Source organism: Mastigoproctus giganteus, chromosome 5, assembly GCF_048544385.1.
Source record: "Mastigoproctus giganteus isolate SK-2022 chromosome 5, ASM4854438v1, whole genome shotgun sequence".
Taxonomy (NCBI): Eukaryota; Metazoa; Arthropoda; class Arachnida; order Uropygi; family Thelyphonidae; genus Mastigoproctus; species Mastigoproctus giganteus.
In genome coordinates, this window is record NC_143579.1 from 68659153 (window position 1) to 68679624 (window position 20472).

The 20472-nt window shown below is 39.4% G+C and overlaps 1 protein-coding gene across 1 annotated transcript in view; it reads left to right on the forward strand.

The window, feature by feature from the left end:
• The window catches only part of Tmem18 (transmembrane protein 18), a 122782-nt gene that overhangs the window by 14383 nt on the left and 87927 nt on the right, over window positions 1–20472 (forward strand). Inside the window, exon 2 of the mRNA XM_090373274.1 lies at window positions 3338–3455. Coding sequence (XP_090229400.1) covers window positions 3338–3455 — 118 coding nt within the window. The remainder of the gene's footprint in view (window positions 1–3337; window positions 3456–20472) is intronic.

Below are 20472 nucleotides of genomic sequence, written 5' to 3' on the forward strand. Positions count from 1 at the left end.
AAATACCATCAGGACCTGGAGCTTTCTTAGCATCAAGATTCATCAAAATCCTTCTGATATCCTTTTGACGGAAGACCACAGGAGGCATTGAATGGAGCGTGTTGGGAATGGTGGGAGGTGTTTTACCAAGATCATAAATACATGAGCTGGAAGAAAAATGGGATGCTAGCAGGTCAGCTTTATCCTTGGCTGATGTGACAACAGAACCATCTGGTTTGGACAAAGGTGGGAGCAGAGATGGGCAAAAGTTGCGGCCAATAGCTTTGGCAAGAGACCAGAATGCTCGGCTACCATTAGGGCAAGAAGCAAGTTTTCTACTCTTAGCCTGTTCAAACTTTAGTTTGGACTGATTAATAACTGCTTTAAAATTGTTGGAGCTTTGGTGTAGGCAGAAAATGAAACTGAAGAATTAGAAACAAGCCAATTACGATATGCAACATTCTTCTCTTGAACAGCCTTAGCACATTTATTGGAAAACCAAGGTTTAGATAAGGGACGAGATTTTAAAGTGGAGTGTGGGATAAAGGATTCCATTCCTGCAAGAATAATTTCACTGACACGATCTGAGCAAACATTGACATCAGAAGTTTTGAGACAGTAATCCGACCAAGGAAAAGAAGAAAAGAAGTCTCGCAGGTCATCCCATTTTGCATTTTTGTAATGCCAAACAACACGAGGTTGGGAATAGCCATGAGATAAAGGTTCCATTGGAGAAGAGACAATCACCAAGTTGTGATCTGAAGTGCCTAAAGGACCTCTCCCTTCGACCGTGTACTTAGAAGGGTTGTTTGTGAGAAAAAGATCAAGCGTATCAAGCTGTATGATTAGGATTCCCAGTATTCTTGTAGGTAAATGAACAATCTGTGCTAGGTCATTAGTAATTGCAAAAGCCTCAGCATCTCGACCTGCTGGGTCGGTGTGACTAGAAAACGGAAGCCAGCTGGAGTTGTGAACATTAAAATCACCAAGGAAAATTACCTCACTGTTAGGAAAGTTGGACTGGAGAAAATCAAGTGTCAAAGAGAGGAAGTCAAAGAGCTCCAAGTGATTAGTGGAGTTGGGAAAACGGTAGAGACAACAGATGAATTTGACACAATGAGGTAGAGAGATTTTAAGCCAGAGAAGATCAAAGAGAGGAGATTCCAAATTGCCAAGTCTCTGACAGAGAATATCAGAACGGACATATGCACAAGTACCACCTTCAAGGCGAAAGGAATCATACAGCGAATAATTTGGGCATCTGAGATGAGCAGTAGTTGAATCAACCGATAACTGAGATTCTCTCAGAAAAAGTAGATGGGGTTTGGCAGACTGCAAGTGGAAATGGACATCGTTGAGATTAGAATTGAGACCACGTATATTTGTGAAATGAATTAGGAAGTGCTTGGGAGGTTTAGATCTTTTCGCAGATAAGCTTGCTCTATTAGTTTGACAATTCATGGTGTATTCAATAGTAAGAAAAAGTGGGTGGGACATGCTGTATGAAGTAATGAAATTTTTGGATATGGCGTACACGTGGTAAGAATATACCCAGATCCTTGACATAACGTGGCCTCGGCACTGCTCCCCGCATACACACTACTCGGACTCCCTCCAGTCACTATCTGGCAGAGTAGAGGTAGCAAGATTATACACTAGCTGATCTGGAAGCCTCCTAGAGAGTTACCAATAGGTTCGGTCCGGTATACTATCTAGCGGCCGGCCTGCGAACACCGTTTTAGAGCTGTACCCTCGAAATGTAAGGAATATTGGATCTCGCCACGACATTCATCATAACCACAAAAGGCATCAATCATACTGCATGATGGAAGAGATAGGGAAGTGTTGACCGGAACTTAGCTCTAGAGACTAAACATGGGTTCCACCACTTCAAGCCTCCAATAAGCAAAGTGGTGGTATTTCACCGGTTGATGAGAGTCATCTACCACCTAGAAGTATTATAAAACATTGAACATTGAGTGAATATTAGATTGTGGGCTATTTGGCAGTGAATGAGAACAATTACTTTTATACATTGTTAGTTAATCAATTAGCAATTAATTGGTAATTGGATAATTAATTATTTACTTTCCACTTGTATTAATAAAAGAAAAAGAAAAATTTCAATTAAATTAAAAAAATCAAGGGTGCCTGAAATATTAACACACCGTATATATGAAGTTCGGACCATGTCTTTGTATATGTGCCTTGTGGCGTCTTGGTGGCTGGGATGACTTCTCCCCTGGGGAGTTCGTTTGTGATCACTCTGTAGACCACTCCCCATGGAGCAGAATTTCCAACTTTAGAGACTAGGTGCTCCCAGGAGCGCTTCTTCCTTTGTTTAATCAGGGCTGTGTATTCATTTCTTGACGTTCGGTACTGCTGCTTGAGATACTGTACTTCTGCTTCCGGCCATGTCTGTCTTGCGCATTGAAAATTTTTCCGTTGGGTGTAAACCTCCTGTCGCAGTTGTTGGAGCTCTGGGCACCACCAAGGTACGGCTCCAAGAGAAGGTTTCTTCCTTTTAATAGAGTTATTTGAGGTTTCAGTGACTAGGCTTACAATTGTCTTTTGGTGCTGGTCCGGGTCCAGTCCAACTGTGCTGAGAGAGCAGGTGGCCATGATCAGTGAATCCTTAAATTGCTGCCAGTTTGCCTTGTCAATTGCAAATCTATGGAGAGTTTGGTTTATAATTGGTTGTTGGCTTACTGATCAATTCAATTGGAAAGTTATTACACGGTGGTCCAGCTTTCTCTAACCGTCTAGGATGAAAGGTGTTGGGCAACGGATCTTGTGGCCAGGGTGATATCAATTGTGGCTTCCTGCATTGTACTAGAGAAGGTTGGTAGGTTATTTGAGAATTGAGAAACAAATGTTTGAGAGATATTCTTCCAGTCTTTGTCCATTGTTTGTGCCTCATCTATCTTGTGTTTCACTGAAATGCGCTGGCGACCTGCAGTTTACGTCGGCAGCAACAATGATTTTTGCATTTGGGAATTCCAGCTTGATGTTTTAAAAAAAACTTATATTTTAACTATAAAATGCATCAATCTGTTTCTGGGGGTTGTTATTGTATTGCTTTCAATTATAGCTTACAGACAAACATCAAGATGTGTGTATTTCTACAAACAGTTTTGCCAGTGGGAGAGTTAAATTTATTGTGTAAATGTTTTTTGTATGAGAAAAAGACTTATATGCCAGATTTATTACACTTTTGCCTTAGTACATATGATCAAAGTATAAAATGACTATTTAATTTATTTAATATCCTTATTTCTTATTTAAATATATTCTTTTTTTATTTTTTATTAGAACATAAGATTTTAATTGTAATTAGAACAATTTGTTCTTATTGTAGATTGATTGGACCGAACCATGGTTAATAGGCTTAATAGTATTTCATGGCATTGTTACTGTCCTTACATTAGTAACTCGTAATCATGGAAATTTCCAAGCAGGATTCTTTTTCCTCTTGCGTAAGTGATAATTTCAGTTTTATTTACTCGTTTTGGTATCTCTTGCATGCTTTATCTTTTAAATTGTCATTAAAATGTTTGAGCAAGTGTAATTAAATCAGTAAACGTATTTATGTATTTATTTATACAAGGGGTGTTCAAAAGTAAAGTTGAATTCTTATGTTAATAAGAATTCATTGATTGGCAAAGGAGTGGTGATTTAGTTGCACACTGATGCTGTGCAACTAAACCACCACACTGATTTAGTTGCACAGCATCAGTGTGGTGAATTCTGAGAATTTGTATTCTCAGAGTTCACTGCCTTAATATAATAAAAGAAAAAGGTAGGCTTTTGGTAGGTTTTTCATACCAACTAAAAATACTGTTCAAGGTTCAGGCCTAAATGGATGCCGGTTGAATTAATGAGCTCGTGGCAGAGAAGAAAAATGCATGGGATGCCTATAAATTATCAGGTGACAGATGCCTACGGCAGATATAAGCTAGTCTGAAATCAAGTCACAAAGGAGGTTAGGCAGGCAAAGGCAGATTATGAGAAATCTTTGGCAAAGGACGTAAAGAAAAACAGCTAAGAGTTCTTTACTCATGTAAACTCTAGAAGGAAGGGGATGAATCAGATTGGTCCACTTAACATAGATGGTTTGACTATCGATGATCCTGCTCAAGTAGCTAATATAACTGAATGAGTATTTTGCATCTACATTCACACATGAGGAGTTATTCAAGAAGGGGAATGCCAGAAGTTTATCAAACTCTAACAGGGAGCTAAGTGATTTTGTAATAACTGAGAGCAATGTGGAGGAGAAATTGTTGAAGTTAAACATAAAAAAGGCACCTGGGGCAGATGGAATCTATCCAGTTATAATGAAGGAGGCAGCAAGGGAAATAAGCAAACTCTTAGCCTTAATTATGTGAGCATCCTTAGAGTCATCTCTAGTCCATCGGGACTGGAGATGTGCAAGTGTATGTATCCCCAATTCACAAATGGAGTTCAAAGGGTGACACAAATAATTACAGCAATACCTCGCATAGCACTGATAATTGGTACTGAAACTATTCTGTATTATGTGAAACCGTGCTGATTGAGATATAATTATAATGGGTTTTAATTGAATGCATACCAAAGAAAAAGTCTATAAACAAATTATAATAAATCTATAAACAATTTACACTTGATAGCCAATTAAAAGGATTTGAAATTTAAAAAAAATATTGCAAAAATTTTATTAATGAAAAGGTAACATCATGAGAAAAAAGCTTTAAAAAAGCAGTTGTTTATTTAGGTATTTCAATAATGAAGTCTGGTGAAACCATCTCTTATTTTTCTCGGCATACAAGTCTTTGTAGCATTGAATCCCATCTTGTAAAATTTGCCGTATCTTGATGCTACATTCAACATTCGGATCTCCATTCGTAATTGCCTCACAGGCCATGTTAACCACCCAAAAAACTTTCTTCGGTTCTTCTGTTGAAAATTATTTTGGTGGCACTTTTGTATTATCCACTTCAGAATTGTTTTCCTCTTCTGCATATGCAGTTTGCTCATCAATTTCAAGGAGAGTTGCATCATCTAAGTCGCATGTGAGTCAATGCAGTCAATGCAAAACATTGGCAGTGTCCAAAGTTTCCAATTCCAAGTCTTTTCCAACCTACATAATGTCTTTGGCAGTTATCTGAAGTCTCGATTCAAAACCAGTGAAATCATTTACCAAATAGGGCAAAACATTCTGCCAAACAGAACGCATGTTGTTGGCAGTGATTTCTAGCCAAGATGTAGATATATTTTCGATCATATTTAAAGGGGTAAAAAACAAATTTTGAAATGAAAAGTTTGAAAAACTATCATGTCGTCTCGTCAGGATGGAATTAAAAATACTGAACAATGTTGCACGTTGCATCTGACTGCCTGAAAGGAGCTATTGTCACATGTGCATGGTAGACAACAGAGTTGGCACTGCAGCATATACATACTGTACCTAGGGTATGACAACGCAGCATATATGTATAGTACCTGTCTAGGCTATTGAATGAGTTTTAATATGTATAGTAAATTTTTGACTTAAACTTACTTGAAAACCGTGTTATAGTGAAACCCGTGCTGTTTGAAGCCGTGCTAAACGGGATATTGCTGTATAGACCTGTTAGTTTAATTTCTGTTCCGGGGAAAATAATGGAGTCACTGGTTAAAGAGGTGATACAGGATCACCTAGACAAGACAGCAGTAATAGCTCAGAATTTAGCATGGTTTGTTAAGGGGAAGACAAACTGGTCTTGTCTGACCAGTTTGGTTGGATACTATGATGTGGTCACAAAGGAACTGGATGCAAAAAATAATTTTGATATCACATACTTGGTTTTCAGGATAGCTTTTGATACTGTTGCACATGGAAGACTGCTGTACAAATTGGAGTGGTATGGCATTAAGGGCAAGTTACTGCAATGTATAAAGGGATGGTTAAGTGGGAGATGTCAGCGAGTGGTAATAAATGGACACTGCCATACATGGACTAATGTTATTAGTGGAGTCCCCCCCCCAGGATTCGGTGCTGGGCCCATTGTTGTTTTGTGTATTTATCGATGAAGGTATATCAGGCTTAATGTCCAAGTTTGCAGATGATACAAAGGTTGACAGGGTTGTTAATGACAGTAAAGACAGTATGCTATTGCAACAGGATTTAGAAAAGTTATGCAGATGGGCTGAGAAGTGGCAACTGAAGTTTAACATTGACAAATGCAAAGTACTCCATATGGGTAGCAGTAACCCAAGAGAAATGTAGCAACTGTGTGGTATTACACTCAGAGAGGTGGAGAATGAAAAAGACTTGGGGGTAATTGTGTAGTCAGATATGAAGTTCTCTGGTCAGTGCAGACGGGCTGCCAGAGCAGGTCATGGAGTTTAGTCAATGATATATCGGAATTTTGCCAGCAGAAACAAGGAGATGATTATCCCTTTGTATAAGGCAATGGTCAGGCCACAATTGAGTACTGTATACAGGTCTGGAGGCCTCATTTTAAGAAGGATGTAGAGTTGCTAGAACAAGTACAGAGAAGGGCAACAAGATTGGTGAGAGGAACAAAACAAAGGGGGTGCGCTTACGAAGAAAGACTTAAGTTCTGCAAGTTGCAGCATTAGGAGACTAGGCACCTGCAAGATGATCTGATCGAGGTTTATAAGGCCTTGAATGGTTTGAGCAAGTTCAATTACCTGTCCAGAATAATATTCTGGACAGGTAATTTATCAAAATATTATGTAATTCCTCTTGAAACCTACTTTGCCTGTAAAAAGCCAAATAGCAACTTGTTCCAGTGGTTTTCTTACTTTCAGCCTACAATTTTTTCAGTCTGAATCTATATTCCTTTGTTTGCATCATCCTAAAAAGAGAAAATATGCATCATCATTAAGTTTGCTCATCCCTTTGGTAGCATTAAGCACCTTATTCGAATCTTCACGCAAATGCCTAGTTAGTATTGGTATATGTATAGCCATATAGTGAAGAAAGCCACAAGCTTTTGTTGCACTGGCCAAAAAAAAAAAAAAGGTCAAATCTCAAGCATGTCCCCTCTAAGGTGCCTGGTTGCCAAGCCATGTAGCCCTCATAATCAAAGTCTTTCCTTGTATGGTCACCCATTTGCCAATCACCATGTGAGTTGCCTGTTTTTGGACCCTATGATTTCCCTATCTCTACAGGATAAAGTTCAATAAATCATTGATAGGACACCATGGGCTTTCCTGGCTACCTGTTTACACTGGCCAAAAAACTTTATCTGTCTGTCTCTTAACACCCAGATTCCTCTCTTCCTCTACAGTTTTTAATTAAACCACACTAAGTGTATGGTTGTTTCGGGGTTGCTATTCCTCAAGTGTAAAAACTTGCATTTTGGTGCATTAAAGCATAGCTGCCACTTTTCTGGCCATTCTTGAAGCCTGTTTAAGTCCTGAAGGTGTGTGTTGCTTGGCACTGCTCATTATTGATTCTCCCAATCCTTACATCATCTGCAAATTTTTACAACATGCCCAGGGTCTAGCTTAGGCCTAGGCAAACTAGGAATGTGCCTAGGGCCCATACTTTGAGAGGGCCCGCATGGCAATGGACACAGCCAAAATCAGCTATATTCAGTAGTGCAGTGTTTCCCAAACTGTGTCCGTGAGATGTGAAAAAGTGTTCCGTGAAAAATCATAGTTAATAATTAAAAAAAATAAATAAAATAAATTTTGCATATTTTGTAGTGTACACCGAAAAGTAAATTTCAGCGATAATTGGTAACATTATTTTTGACATTATTTTTTTTCAGTTATTAATATACTGGCATAGACTAATAATCAAATAGACCGCAGAACACTTTATTTTGGCGGGCTTTACATAGAGAAGTATGGGTGAGGTAATGACATCTATGAAAAAGTAGCCATGTAGTGATCTAATATGCCATTTGTATGTGATTTTGCCTGGAGTACAAGGGTTGAAGGAGAGAGGGAAGCAAACTGATATCATAACTAAACTCACTTCCTTGTATAAATTTTTTTTGATAATTATCAGTATTTCGAAATATTATTATTAAAATGAATGACCATGGATTTGCAGTTGAAAAAAAGAAACTTTAAAACAAGAAGCAAGTACTTCTAGTATTGCAACAGTGGTCGATGAAAATGAACACAATCTTGTCACACTTCAAAGTGAGCATGAACAATCACAGCTGGCTAAGGTAAAGAAAGCCAACACGAGAACGACGAGAAACGTCGGATAACTTACGCGGAAAATTAGTTTCCCGACACTGGACTCTAGCGCTGCTCGCTCAGTAAACAGATGGTAGGTGTTATCGGTCTGGAGCTGAAATCGAGAAGGATATATTGATTGACAGGTGTGGCAAACGATGAGATGATTGGTGGTTGGCGCGACAGATGTCAAGCTACTGTGTAGTCATTGGTTTGCATTATAATGTTTATTTATGAGTAAAGAATGGTGCATAATAGTTTTTTGATGAACAGTAAACAGGTAATAGCAGTGATGAATCTTTTAAAGATGGAAGAAATTTGTAAGGAAAATAAAACATTGGTTGATTTTTTGATGAAAACTAAATTAATAAAAGTTTCCTTCCGTTCATTTTTATGTTCTTCATTATGTTTTTTTTCTCATTATTAAAAGCAGATTTTTGGAGTTTGTGAGTGTTTTTACTATATTGTTGATTTAGGTTTGGTTACGAAAAAAGGAAAAGGTTTCTTTTCGTTATATTTCTTAACCTGACCTTAGATGGTAGGTTAGGAAATAATAGAAAAGGTTTCCTTATATTTTGTGACCTAACCTTAAACGTTAGGTTAGGAAATAATAGGAAGAGAAAGAAAAATTCTTTATATATATCCGCACGAGTGTCTTTAAAAATAAAAGTACAGTAATAAAAAATTAATATTTTGTTAATAAACAATTTATGCGCTAATCCACCCATGATTCTAAAGAAAAAAAGGTTAGGTTACCCCTCCATTTCGGGAGAGGTTCAGGCTTCCATGGGATTCAAGTGGAGGTAACCTGACCTTTTTTCACCATTATGGAAAGCGTTCATTAGGGCAAGTTACCATTAGTGCTCTGATTGCTACTAAACCGATGTTATTGTGTGTTGTGTTCATGCATTAATCAGCACATCGTTTGCCATGCCTACCTGTCAATCAATATATCGTTCTCGACTTTGCTCCAAACCGATAACACCTACCGTCTGTTTATCGAGCGAGCAGTGCTAGAGTGCCATATCAGGAAACTGATTTTCCGTGTAAGTTATCTGACATTTCTCTTCGTTCTCGTGTTGGCTTTTTTTACCTTTGCCTCGCAGCCTTTTTTGTTCCCCAAAAATCCGATTTGAAAAAACAGGAACCAACTAATAAAAGACCAAAACGAAAGTATGATGAGAGTTATTTGAATTTCGGCTTTACATGTGTTGGAAATAAAGATGCTCCTGATGCACAGTGCATCGTACATAATAAAATATCAGCAAACAGTTCTTTGGCTCCTGCTAAACTTCGGTTTTGTAAGTGTTGGGTAAATATATAGTGATATGAAAAGTGTTCTGTTAATATATTATAAGATGAAAAGTATGAAGACTAAAAAGTTTTGGAAATGCTGCAGTAGTGTAATGACGAGCATGAGTGTATATGTTCCTTACAAAATTTGCAAATAACATTATCATTACAAAGTTGAGGCATATGATGCAAGAAAAAGCGAGCTTATACAGCATCAGCCAAAAAAAAAAAAAAAAAACTTCCCATTTCGCCAATCCAGTCACTCCAAATGTTTGTCTACTTCAGCCTTAAATTTATTTAAGCTATCAACTTCCATAACAGATGGAAGTCTATTCAGGCAATCAACTACCCGCTGGCTAAAGGCAAACTTCTGCACATATATTCTACCACCATCTTTCCTCAATTTGAATTTATGCCCCGTAAGATTCTTAGTCTGAGCAAGCAGAAGTATCCCGTTAGTATTGAGCCTGCTCAAACCATTCAAGGCCTTATACACCTCAATCAGATCACCTCGCAGGTGCCTGGTCTCCAGATGCTGCAACTTGCAGAACTTAAGCCTTTCTTTGCAGGCACTCCCATTTGTTCCTCTCACCAATCTTGTTGCCATTCTCTGTATTTGTTCTAGCAACTCTATATCCTTCCTAAAATGAGGCCTCCAGACCTGTACACAGTACTCAAGGCGTGGCCTCACCATTGCCTTATACAAATACAAAGGGATAATCACTGCCTTGTATCTGCTAACAAAATTCCTGTATATCTTTGACAAACTGCATGACCTGCTTCCAGTCTTCACTGCATATATGAAGTCTCCACTTTGCTATTCAAATATGAAGTGAACTTCATATCTGAATGCACAATTACACCCAGGTCTTTTTCATTCTCAACCTCCCCGAGTGTGTAGTACTACATAGTTGGTACATTTCTCTTGGGTTATTGCTACCCATATGCAGTACTTTGCGTTTGTCAGTGTTAAACTTCAGTTGCCACTTCTCAGCCCATCTGCCTAACTTTTCTAGATCCTGCTGAAGTAGCATACTGTTTTTAATGTCATTAACAACTCTGCCAACCTTTGTGTTATCTGTAAACTTGGACATTAAGCCTGATATACCTTTGTCGATATCATTGATAAATACAAAAAACAAAAATGGGTCAAGCACCAAACCCTGGGGGTCTCCACTAATAACATTAGTCCATGTTGAACAGTATCCATTTATTACCACTCTCTGCCATCTCCAACTCAGCTCTCCCTTTATCCATTGCAGCAACTTGCTCTTAATGCCATACCGCTCCAATTTGTACAGCAGTCTTCCATGTGCAACAGTATCGAAAGCTTTCCTGAAATCCAGGTATGTGATATCAAAATTATTTTTTGCATCCAGTTCCTTTGTGACCACATCATCATCATCATCATCATCAGCCATTTTCAATCCACTGCAGGATGAAGGCCTCTCCAGCAACTTTCCAGTTCCTTCTGTTTTGAGCACTGGCCATCCATTTACTACTCAGAAACTCATGAATTTCATCTATCCATCTCCGCCTTTGTCTTCCAGGTTTTCTTCTAGCTCCTCTTGGGTACCATTCTGTTATTTTCTTAGTCCATCTGTCATCATATCTTCGAGCTATGTGTCCTGCCCAAGACCATTTTAGTTCTTTAGTTTTGATAAGAATGTCCTTTACTTGAGTTTGCTGCCTAATCCACGTGTTTCTCTTCTTATCTAACAGTCTGATTCCCAATATAATTCTTTCCATTCTTCGCTGTGTAGTTCTTAGCTTCTCTTCCATTCTTTTTTGTGAGTGCCCAAGTTTCACTTCCATAAGTCATGGTGGGGAGTATACATTGATTCATTATTTTACGTTTCAGACAAACTGGGATATTGCTCTTCAGTATGTGACTATATTTCCTGAATGCTATCCATCCAAAATTTATTCTTCTCTTGACTTCCAGCCATTTATCATTATTACAGTTAATAACTTGTCCCAGATAAGTATATGACTCAACCTTTTCAATTACTGCTCCTTCAATCATTATTTCCCTTTCCGTGGCATACTTGTTCATCATTACTTTTGTTTTAGCCATATTCATCTTTAGTCCAAAATCCTTACTAACTGTGCATAACTGATTAAGATTTTCCTCTAATTCTTTGGGATCGTGGCTTATGACCACAATGTCATATGCAAATCGTAAATGGTTTAGGTACTCTCCGTTCACATTGACTCCTTTCTGCGACCAGTCTAATCTTCTGAAAGCTTCCTGAAGGGCAGCAGTAAACAGCTTTGGAGATATTGTGTCTCCTTGTCGAACTCCTTACTCGATTTTAAATTTGCTACTGTCTTTGTCTAGTCTAATAAAGGATGTAGCACTCTCATATATTTTCTTCAAAATCATAATATATGGAGTATCTATGCCTTGTCTTTCCAGTGCCCGAAACATTGCCTTATGCCGTATGGAGTCAAATGCCTTTTCATAATCCACAAATGCCAGGCATAATGGTGTTTTATATTCATTTGCTTTCTCCATTAGCTGTGATATTACGTGAAGGTCCAATCAAATTGGTCACACAAGACTTCCCTTTAACAAATCCATGCTGTGACTGAACTGTTACTGCAGCCTTGTCTAGGTGATTCTATATCACCTCTTTAACCAGTGACTCCATTATTTTCTCCGGAACAGAAGTTCAACTAACAGGTCTATAATTATTTGTGCCACCCTTTGAAACCCAAGGGGGCTAACTTCCCTCAATGTCTCCTTCAATTTAACTGGATAGATTCCATTCACTCCATGTGCCTTTTTTATGTTTATCTTCAACAATTTCTGATCCACTTTGCTCTCAGTTATTACAAAATCACTTAGCTCGCTGTTAAAATTTGATAAATTTCTGGCATTCCCCTCCTTGAATAACTCCTCATTTGTGAATGTAGATGCAAAATACTCATTTAGTTTATCAGCTACTTGAGCAGGATTATCAATAGTCGAACCATCTATGTTAAGTGGAAAAATCTTACTTATGTAAACTCTAGAAGGAAGGGGATGAATCAGATTGGTCCACTTGATATCGATGGTTCAACTGTTGATGATCCTGCTCAGGTAGCTAACAAACTAAATGAATATTTTGCATTGACATTCACACATGAGGAGTTATTTAGCGAGGGGAATGCCAGATGTGTATTCAACTCTGGTAGTGAACTAGATAATCTTGTAATAACTGAGAGTAAAGTGGAGGAGAAATTGTTGAAGATAAACACAAGAAAGGCACCTGGGGTGGATGGGATCTATCCAGTTATATTAAAGGAGGCAGCAAAGGAAGTAAACAAACCCTTAGCCATAATTATGAGAGCTTCCTTGGACTCAGGGGAGGTACCCATAGACTGGAGATGTGCAATTGTGACCCTAATTCACAAAGGAGGGTCAAAGGCTGACACAAGTAATTATAGACCTGTGAGTTTAACTTCTGTTCCAGGAAAATTAATGGAGGCACTTGTTAAAGAAGCACTGCAGGATCATCTAGACAAGACTTCAGTTATAGCTCGGACACAGCATGGTTTTGTTAAGGGGGGGAAGTCTTGCCCGACCAATTTGATTGGATACTATGATGCAGTCACAAAAGAACTGGATGCAGGGAATAACTTTGATATTATATACTTGGATCTTAGAAAGGCTTTTGATACTGTTGCACATGGAAGACTGCTGCACAAATTGGAGCAGTATGGCATTGGTGGCAAATTGTTGCTATGGATAAAGGGATGGTTGAGTAGCAGAAGACAGAGAGTGGTAATGAATGGACACTGCTCATCGTGGACTAATGTTATTAGTGGAGTCCCTCAGGGTTCAGTGTTGGGTCCATTATTGTTTTCTGTATTTATAAATAATACTGATGATGGTATATCAAGCTTAATGTCCAAGTTTGCAGACGATACAAAGGTTGGCAGGGTTGTTAAGGACACTACTGACGCTATGCTGCTGCAACAGGATCTGGAGAGGTTGAACAGATGGGCTGAGAGGTGGCAAATGAAATTTAACATTGACAAATATAAAGTACTACATATGGGAAACAGCAACCCCAGAGCAACGTATTAACTCTGTGGTACTACACTGACAGTGGTGGAGAATGAAAAGGACCTGGGGATAGTTGTGCAGGCAAATATGAATTTCTCTGAGCAGTGCAGATGGGCTGCAAGAGTAGCTCATTGTGTCTTGTCAATGATGTACAGGAATTTTTCTAGCAGGGATAAGGAGGTGATTATTCCCTTGTATAAGGCAATGGTCAGGCCACACCTTGAGTACTGTATACAGGTCTGGAGGCCTCATTTCAAGAAGGATGTTGAGCTTCTGGAATGAGTACAGAGAAGGGCAACAAGATTAGTGAATGGAACAAAGGGTTGCTCTTACGAAGAAAGGCTTAAATTTTGCAAATTACAGTGTCTGAAGACTAGGCACTAACGAGGTGATATGATAGAGGTGTATAAAGCCTTGAATGGTTTGAGCATGCTTAATGCTGATGGAATTCTTCCTCTTGCTCAGAATAATCACCTGAGAAGGCATAAATTCAAATTGAGGAAGTACAGACATAGGATAGATGTGCGGAAATTTGCCATTAGCCAGCGGGTAGTTGGTTGGTGAAACAGACTTCAGTCCCTTGTTGTGGAAGTTGATAGCCTAAATAAATTTAAGGCTCAGCTGGACAGGTATTTCGAACGAACGGAGGGGTGAAGTGGAATTTTTTTTTTTGGCTGATGCTGCATAAGCTTGCTTTCTTGCATCATATGCCTCTACTAATGCTAATACTAATCTGATTCATCCCCTTCCTTCTAGAGTTTACATAAGTAAAGAACTCTTTGCATCTTTTGCCAAAGTTTTCTCGTAATCTGCCTTTGCCTGCCTAACCTCCTTTGTAACTTGATTACAGACTAGCAGGCACCTCCATAGCCAGGTGGGCAGGAGCAGCAGTGTGTAGCACACGCTTCTTGATTAGACCGGAGTTCGAGCCCGTGGCCACCAAATACGGAGGATGCGGAAACGTCAGGGAATGACCACTGCATATCCTTGGAGCAATGTGGCCTTAGTTGTTAATGCTCCTAAAAACCAAATATAACATAACAACAGACTAGCTTATATCTGCCCTAGGCTTCTGTGTTGCCTGATAATTTATATGCATGCCATGCATTTTTCTTCTCTGCCATGATCCTCATTAATTCATCTCTCATCCATTTATGCCTGAACATCGAACAATATTTCTTAGTTGGTATGAAAAGCCTAGTTGAGATCCAGTTGGACTTCCCATTTAGAATTCACTGTTGGTAACATCATCAGTTGGTCCCACGGTATAGAATTTTAATACTGTCTCAGACCACCGTAGTAACCTTTACAAAAGCAAAAACCCTTCCCTTTACCCTTGATGGTAGTTACATCTTTAAGTTGGTAGATGACTTTCATCAACTGGTGAGATACCACCACTTTGCTTATTGGAGGCTTGAAGTGGTGAAACCCATGTTTAGTCTCTAGAGCAAAGTTTCCGCCCTTCCCCATACTTCTCCTTCAACCCATGCACGGTACTAAGTACTATAGGTTTTGATACCTTTCGTGTTTGGGGTTTTCATAAAAAAAAAAAAAAAAAAAAAAAGTAAATCCCACACCAGTACACTGTGATTACTGTCACGTAGTGGTTCCTTTATCTGCAAATTTTTAATGCATGAATAATCACTGCTGATAATCAAATCATGAGTATTTGCAGCAGCATGTTCGAGAGGCACCAGAGAAAGTAACACTCTTGATCTGGTTATCAGCAGTGATCATTCGTGTATTAAGAATTTGCAGATAAAGGAACCACTAGGTGGCAGTGATTACAGTGTGCTGAAGTGGGATTTACTCAAAGAGGTAACTACCGTCAGGGGTAAAGGAAAGGGTTTTTGCTTCCGTAAAGGGGAGTACAGTGGTCTCAGACAGTTTTTAAATTCTGTACAGCGGGATCAACTGACGATGTTACTAACAGTAAATTCTAAGTGGGAAGCATTCAAAGAATTAATCGTGGAAACTACTAGACTTTATATACCGATTAAGAAATATCGTTCAAGGTTTAGGCCTAAATGGTTATCAAATGAACTAATGAGACTCGTGACAGAGAAGAAAAATGCATGGGATGCATATAAATTATCAGGTGACGCAGAAGCCTGTGGCAGATATAAGCTAGTCTGTAATCAGGTCACAAAGGAGGTTCGGCAGGCGAAGGCGGATTACGAGAAATCTTTGGCAAAAGATGCTAAGAAAAACAGCAAGGATTTCTTTACTTATATAAACTCTAAAAGGAAGGGAATGAATATGATTGGTCCACTTGACATCGATGGTTCGACTGTTGATGATCCTGCTCAGATAGCAAACAAACTGAATGAGTATTTTGCATCTACATTCACACGTGAGGAATTATTACAATTTGAAAATGGAAGAAGGTTATCAAATTGTAGCAGTGTGCTTAATGATTTTGTAATAACTGAGAGCAAAGTGGAGGAGAAATTGTTGAAGTTAAACATAAGAAAAGCACCTGGGGTGGATGGGATCTATCCAGTTATTTTAAATGAGGCGGCAAAGCAACTAAGCAAACCCTTAGCCATAATTATGAGAGCATCCTTGGACTCAGGGGAGGTTCCCACGGACTGGAGATGTGCAAATGTGTCCCCAATTCACAAAGGTGGATCGAAGGGTGACACGAGTAATTACAGACCAGTTAGTTTAACTTCTGTTCCGGGTAAAATAATGGAGTCGCTGGTTAAAGATGCATTGCAGGATCACCTAGACAAGACTGCAGCAATAATTCTAACACAGCATGGGTTTGTTAAGGGAAAGTCTTGTCTGACAAATTTGATTGGTTATTATGATGTGGTCACAAAGGAACTGGATGCAAAAAATAATTTTGATATCATATACTTGGATTTCAGGAAAGCTTTTGGCACTGTTGCGCATGGACAACTACTGTACAAATTGGAGCAGAATGGTATTAAGGGTAAGTTGCTACAATGAATAAAAGGATGGTTAAGTGGGAGAAGACAGAGGGTGGTAATCAATGGGTGCTGCTCTTCGTGGACTAATGTTATTAGTGGAGTCCCACAGGGTTCGGTGTTGGGTCCACTGTTGTTTTGTGTATTTATGAATGATATTGATGAAGGTATATCAGGCTTAATGTCGAAGTTTGCAGATGACACAAAGGTTGGCAGGGTTGTTAATGACAGTAATGGCAGTGTGCTACTGCAACAGGATCTAGATAATATGGGAAGATGGGCTAAGAAATGGCAACTGAAGTTCAACCTTGACAAATGCAAAGTACTGCATATGGGTAGAAGTAACCCCAGAGAAACGTACCAACTGTGTGGTACTACACTTAAGGTGGTAGAAAATGAAAAAGACCTGGGAGTAATTGTGCAGTCAGATATGAAGTTTTCTGAGCAGTGCAGACAGGCTGCTAGGGCGGGTCATGGGGTTTTGTCAATGATATATAGGAATTTTGCTAGCAGGGAAAAGGAGGTGATTGTCCCTCTGTATAAGGCAATGGTCAGGCCACGCCTTGAGTACTGCGTACAGGTCTGGAGGCCTCATTTTAGGAAGGATGTAGATTTGCTTGAGCGTGTACAGAGAAGAGCAACACGATTGGTGAGGGGAATGAAGGGATTCTCTTACCAAGAGAGGCTTAAGTTCTACAAATTGCAGTGGCTGGAGACTAGGCACCTGCGCTGTGATCTGATTGAGGTCTATAAGGCCTTGAATGAGTTGAGCACGCTGAATTCTGATGGGATCCTTCCACTTGTTCAGATTACCAACCAATGGGGACATAAGTTCAAATTAAGAAAGGACAGATGTAGAATAGATGTGCGGAAATTTGCCTTTAGCTAGCGGGTGGTTAATTGCTGGAACAAACTTCCATCTGTCGTTGTAGAAGTTGATAGGTTAAATAAATTTAAGGAGGAACTGGACAGGCAATTTGGAGGGAATGGTGTGATTTTTTTTTTTTTTTTTTTTTTTTGGCTGATGCTGCATAAGCTCCTACACTTGCTTTCTTGCATCATGTGCCACTACTACTACTACTATTACTCCCTCTGGTTGCCCCTTGAACATGTTGCTGTAGAAAACAATCCTCCAATAAATCCACCTGTCTTACTTGCTTGTGAGTGACCAACCCACAAGTTCCAGTCAATATCTGGAAAGTTAAAATTCTCCAATAAAAGACATTCTGATTTACCGACCACTCTATTTCTCTGCACATCTGTTTGTTGTACTCATCAGAGTCATTAGGCCTATAACACACTCCTACTCTCATTTTCCCTTTCCCAGTGTTTATGTCACACCAAACAGACTCAACAACATTGCAGTGTCTACCCATGTCAACTGGATGCACTTCCTTAGATTTTGTGTTTCCCCTCCTCCCTTCCTATCATTTCTGTACACATTACTCCCCAATTCCAATTCTGCACTGCTTATATCTGTGTGACTTTATGTCTCTCATATATATCCCAACAATATCTGCCTTTGATGCCTTGATCAGCACTTCAAATTAATCAATTTAATTTACTATACTTTTAGCTGTGGTGTACATGCAAGTATACATGCACCTGTTCTTACTCTGAGCATTAGCATTAGTAGAGGCATACGATGCAAGAAAGTAAGCTTATGCAGCCAAAAAAAACCAAAAACCCTCCCATTTCACCCCTCCATTCATTCCAAATGCCTATCCAGTTCAGCCTTAAATTTATTTAGACTGTTAGCTTCCACAACAAAAGATGGAAGTCTGTTCCACCAATCAACTACTTGCTGGCTAAATGCAAATTTCCGCACAGCTATACCACAACTGTCTTTCCTCAATTTGACACTGTGCCCCCTCAGGTTCTTAATCTGAGCAAGAGGAAGAATCCCATCAGCATGCAGCTTGCTCAACCCAATTAAGGCCTTATACACCTCAATCAGATTACCTCGCAGGTGGCTACTCTCCAGGCACTGCAATTTCCAGAACTTAAGCTTTTCTTGGTAAGAGCACCCCTTTGTTCCCCTCACCAATCTTGTTGCCCTTCTTTGTACTCATTCTAGCAACTCTACATCCTACCTAAAATGAGGCTTCGAGACCTGTACACAGTACTCTAGGTGTGGTCTGACCATTGCCTTGTATAATGGGATAATCACCTCCTTGTCCCTGCTAGCAAAATTCCTATATATCATTGACAAGACTTCATGACCTGCCCTGGCAGCCCGGTTGCACTGCTCATTGAACTTCATATTTGACTGTACAATTACCCCCAGGTCTTTTTCACTTTCCACTTCCATGAGTGTAGTATCACATAGTTGGTATGTTTCTCTTTGGTTATTGCAACCCATATGCAGTACTTTGCATTTGTCAATGTTAAACTTCAATTTCAACTTCTCAGTCCATTTTCCCAACTTATCTAGGTCCAGTTGGAGTAGCATACTGCCTTTACTGTCATTAACAACCCTTCTAACCTTTGTATCATCTGCAAACTTGGACATTAAACCTGATATACCTTCATCAATATCATTGATAAATATACAAAACAACAATGGGCCCAACACCGAACCCTGGGGACTCCACTAATAACATTTGTCCACGAAGAGCAGTGTCCATTGATTACCACTCTCTGTCGTCTCCACTCAACCATCCTTTATCCATGGTAGCAACTTACCATTAATGCCGTACCTCTCCAATTTGTACAGTAGTCTTCCATGTGCAGCAGTATCAAAAGCTTTCTTGAAATCCAAGTATATCATATCAAAATTATTATTGGCATTCAGTTCCTTTGTTACCATATTATAGTATCCAGTCAAATCGGTCAGACAAGACCTCCCTTTAACAAATTCATGCTGTCTCTTAACTATTACTGCAGTCTTGTCTAGATGATCCTGCAATGCTTCTTTAACCAGTGATTCCATTATTTTCCCCGGAACACAAGTTAAACTAACAGGTCTGTAGTTGCTTGTGTCACCTTTTGAACCCCCTTTGTGAATTGGTGAAACATTTGCACACCTCCAGTCCATGGGGACCTCCCCTAAGTCCAAGGAAACTCTCATAATTATGGTTAAAGTTAGCTTAGCTACCCTAACACAGACCATGTATTTATTTATATTATTATTATTAGCATTAGCCATATGGTGCAAGGAAGTCTGAGGCTTATGCTCAGGCTTCCTTGCAAAAAACCAGGCAAAAAAAAAAAAATTCTGAATTACCCAGAGAGAGAGAGAGAGAGAGAGAGAGAGAGAGAGAGAGAGAGAGAGAGAGAGAGGAAGGAATCGTCAAGAAAAGATGAATGATGATATCCAGCTCAGGAACATGGGTGTGCCAAGCCCATACTCACCAGATGTGAGCCCCCCCCCCCCCCTGCAGCTCTTGAAATCCCCAGCAACTTGCTCTCTAAGTGGAGAGCAAGATGCTCTCTAAATATTGTTGGTAGAGAGCATGGTCCTGTCCCACAAGGTGGCATCTCCATCCTAACCTTGGGGGACAGGACCACACTCTCTACCAACAATATTTGTATGGCTTCAATCTGTGTTTGACTGGCAGCATGATCATGTTTAACGACTCTCTGTTCCGCTAAGTTCACGACATGGCTCCTGTCAGTTCTATTATAGCCAATATTGCCATGGAGGAACTAGAGAGTCGAATATTTTCGATTTGGTCTGTCCCCATCACTTGCTGGTGTCGATATGTTGATGATATCTTCGCAATTGTCTCTTGGGGATCGGAAACTTAACTGCTTCAATATCTCAATTCCCTGTCACCTTTTATCCAGTTTACTGTCGTGCTGGAAGCAAATAATACCCTTTCTTTTCTGGATGTTTTAGTCCAGCACGTGGGTGTATGTTTTACAACTTTGGTTTTTAGAAAACCAATGTGTGCAGGCCAATTTACAAACTACATGTCTGTACATGCTCCTGGTCATTTAAGCAGTAAGGCGTGTACCTTGTTTACCTGTGCTTGGACCCATTCTAACTCTGTAGATAGGCAATTAGAGATTTCCAAAGTAATGGCA